Source organism: Myotis brandtii, unplaced genomic scaffold, assembly GCF_000412655.1.
Source record: "Myotis brandtii unplaced genomic scaffold, ASM41265v1 scaffold122, whole genome shotgun sequence".
In the NCBI taxonomy this organism is placed as follows: Eukaryota; Metazoa; Chordata; class Mammalia; order Chiroptera; family Vespertilionidae; genus Myotis; species Myotis brandtii.
The window spans coordinates 1858893-1861564 of record NW_005354255.1 but is presented as its reverse complement, the minus strand read 5'-3'; the positions used below and the strand labels follow the sequence as shown (position 1 = coordinate 1861564).

General features: G+C 52.7%; 1 protein-coding gene across 1 annotated transcript in view; it reads right to left on the bottom strand.

Moving 5' to 3' along the window:
- The window catches only part of LMNB2 (lamin B2), a 35101-nt gene extending 33732 nt beyond the window's left edge, over window positions 1–1369 (bottom strand). Inside the window, exon 1 of the mRNA XM_005858860.2 lies at window positions 1302–1369. Coding sequence (XP_005858922.1) covers window positions 1302–1369 — 68 coding nt within the window. The remainder of the gene's footprint in view (window positions 1–1301) is intronic.
- Between the last annotated feature and the right edge of the window lie 1303 nt (window positions 1370–2672).

Sequence of the window (2672 nt, the reverse complement as noted above, 5' to 3'; positions counted from 1 at the left end):
GCCCGCGCTAGGCAGCCTGGAATTTGTAGTCCGGCCGAGTGCCTTGCGGGGCATGCCGGGAGCTGAAGTCCCGGCCAGGGCTGGGAGGGGGACTCCCGCTCAGCCTCTTGCTGTTTTACTAGCTGTTCATTAAACAGCTAGCAGAAGGCCTCGGGTCCAGAGCCAAACCGTTCAAAATCGCAGATCCTTGTCCTAGCCGGTTTGGCTCAGTGGATAGAGCATCAGCCTGCAAACTAAGAAGTCCCGGGTTCGATTCCGGTCAAGGGCACATTCGTGGGTTGCAGGCTGGAACCCCCGTGGGGGGCGTGCAAGAGGCAGTCAATCAATGATTCTCTCTCATCATTGATGTTTCTCTCTCTCCCTCTTCCTTCCTCTATGAAAGTAATAAAAAAAGTATTTTTTTAAAAAATCGCAGCTCCACCACGGAGGTGTGATACTGGGTTTCTTTACAGTGCCTCAGTTTCCCCACTCGTATCACCTACCAATCTCTTTGAAGTCTTATCAAAAGTAAAAATGGTGAAAAACCCTTAAAAACATGCTCAGTGATCTCACTCCAAGCTCATAGATACAGAAAACAGATGGGGGCAGGCACGAAATGAATGACGGGGGTCTAAAGGCACAAACTTCCAGTTTTAAGATAAATAAGTAATTGGGGATGTGATGTACAGCATGGCTATAGCTAACAATACTCGGTATTTGAAAGTTGCTAAGAGAGATCTTTAAAGTTCTCATCACAAGAAAAACATGGCAACTATGTATGGTTGTTAACTAGACTTACGGTGGTGATCATTTCCCAATATATACAAATATTGAATCATTCGGTTGTACACCTGAAACTGTTATTATATTTAATTAAGAAAAAACATGTTCAGCCCTACCTGGTTTGGCTCAGTGGATGGAGCGTCAGCCTGTGGACTGAGGGGTCCTGGGTTCGATTCCGGTCAAGGGCACATGCTCAGGATTGCGGGCTCGGCCCCCGGTGGGGGGCATGCAGGGGGCAGCCATCAATGGTTCACTCTCATCATTGATGCTTCTATCTCTCTTTCCCCTCTCCCTTCCTCTCTGAAATCAATAAAAATCTTTAAAAAAGAAAAAAAAGAAAAAACATGTTCAGTGAAAGAAACTAGACACAAAGGCGGAATACTACATGATTCCACTTATATAAACAGTCCAGAAGAGGCAAATTGATAAAGTAGGGTCTGGGCACTGTGGTATTTGGGCCCCCTCCCTCGCTGTGGTGGAGGGCCATTCTGTTCCTTCGAGGATGGGGAGCAACATCTTTGCTCTCTCCCCCCCACTACCTGATGTCACTAGCAGCACCACCACCTCCAGTCGGGGCAACCAAATACGTCTCCCGATATTGCCCCATGTCACCTAGGGGGCAAATTGCCCCTCACTGAAGAAGTACTTCCTGCCCAGCCGGCATGGCTCAGTGGTTGAGCATCGACCTATGAACCAGGAGGTCACGGTTTGATTCCCAGTCAGGGCACATGCCCGGGTTGCGGGCTCGATCCCCAGTGTGGGGTGTGCAGGAGGCAGCCGATCGATGAGTCTCTCTCATCATTGATATTTCTATCTCTCTCCCTCTCCTTTCCTCTCTGAAATCAATAAAAAATATATATATTTTAAAAAGTACTTCCCTTCTGTTGCTCTGGAACTTGCCAGGTGTTCCTTCTGCCAGAACCCCTCCTTCCCACACATGCACCTGGGGCATTGGTCCAGCCTTCCTCAGGGACCCGGCCAACCCACCAGGGAAGAGTACGCACCTGTCTTGAACACCTGAAAGAGGGCCCAGCCTTAGAACCCAGACAGGCACGAGTGAATCCCTGGCTAGACTGTGACTGTGCTGCTTTCTGAAAAGTTACCTTGTGTCTGTGGAGCCACTGTTTTTTTCTCCTACTGGTAGAAATATAAAGTATTGATAACAGGTGGGATTTAAATAAAAATATGAATAAGTGACACTACAGGAGGCAGGGTCAAGGAGAGAATATGATTGAGGTTTGGGGTGGCATGGAGTCACCTTTCCTATCCTCCCCCCGCAACCTCAGACTGAGCTGCAAACCACTCCCCATTGAAGTCCCGGGGCCACCTAAGGACCTGATGCCCACTCACCGGGTCCCACCGCTGCCCATGGCGCTGGCCCCGCCTGGCACTTGCCATGCCCACGCTGGCTGCGCGGGCTGGCCTGGCCTGTCTGCCCCTCTGTCCCATGGAGTCTGGCCCTTACTCCCGGTCCCGATCTCTCAGCGCCCCACTTGGCGAGACCCCCACCCCCCACCCGGGAGCTGGACTCCAAGTCCCAGAAAGCCCCGCGCTTCCCGTGGGTGGGGCCCAAGCTCCCGCTCCTGTGCACAGTTTGGGAGGCGTTGGCAATTTTCAAATTTTGGCGCTAAGCGGGCGGGGTGGCGACAGATGCGCCGTGATCGCCTCCTTCCCCTTCCCCTTCCCGAGCCCCGAGATCTGGGTCCCGGCCGAGTTGGCCCGTCCACCCCGCGGGCTCCCAGGCACGACACGCCGCGGAGTCTTCGGGCCCATTTCCAAGACGGGAAACTGAGGCACACAGGGATTTTGATTTTGATTTTTTGCGGGGGAACCAGTCCCGGGACCCCAGCAGGGGTGGCGGGGTCCGGATTCCAATCTGGGACCCAGGGACCCCCGGGAGCTGGGAAGCC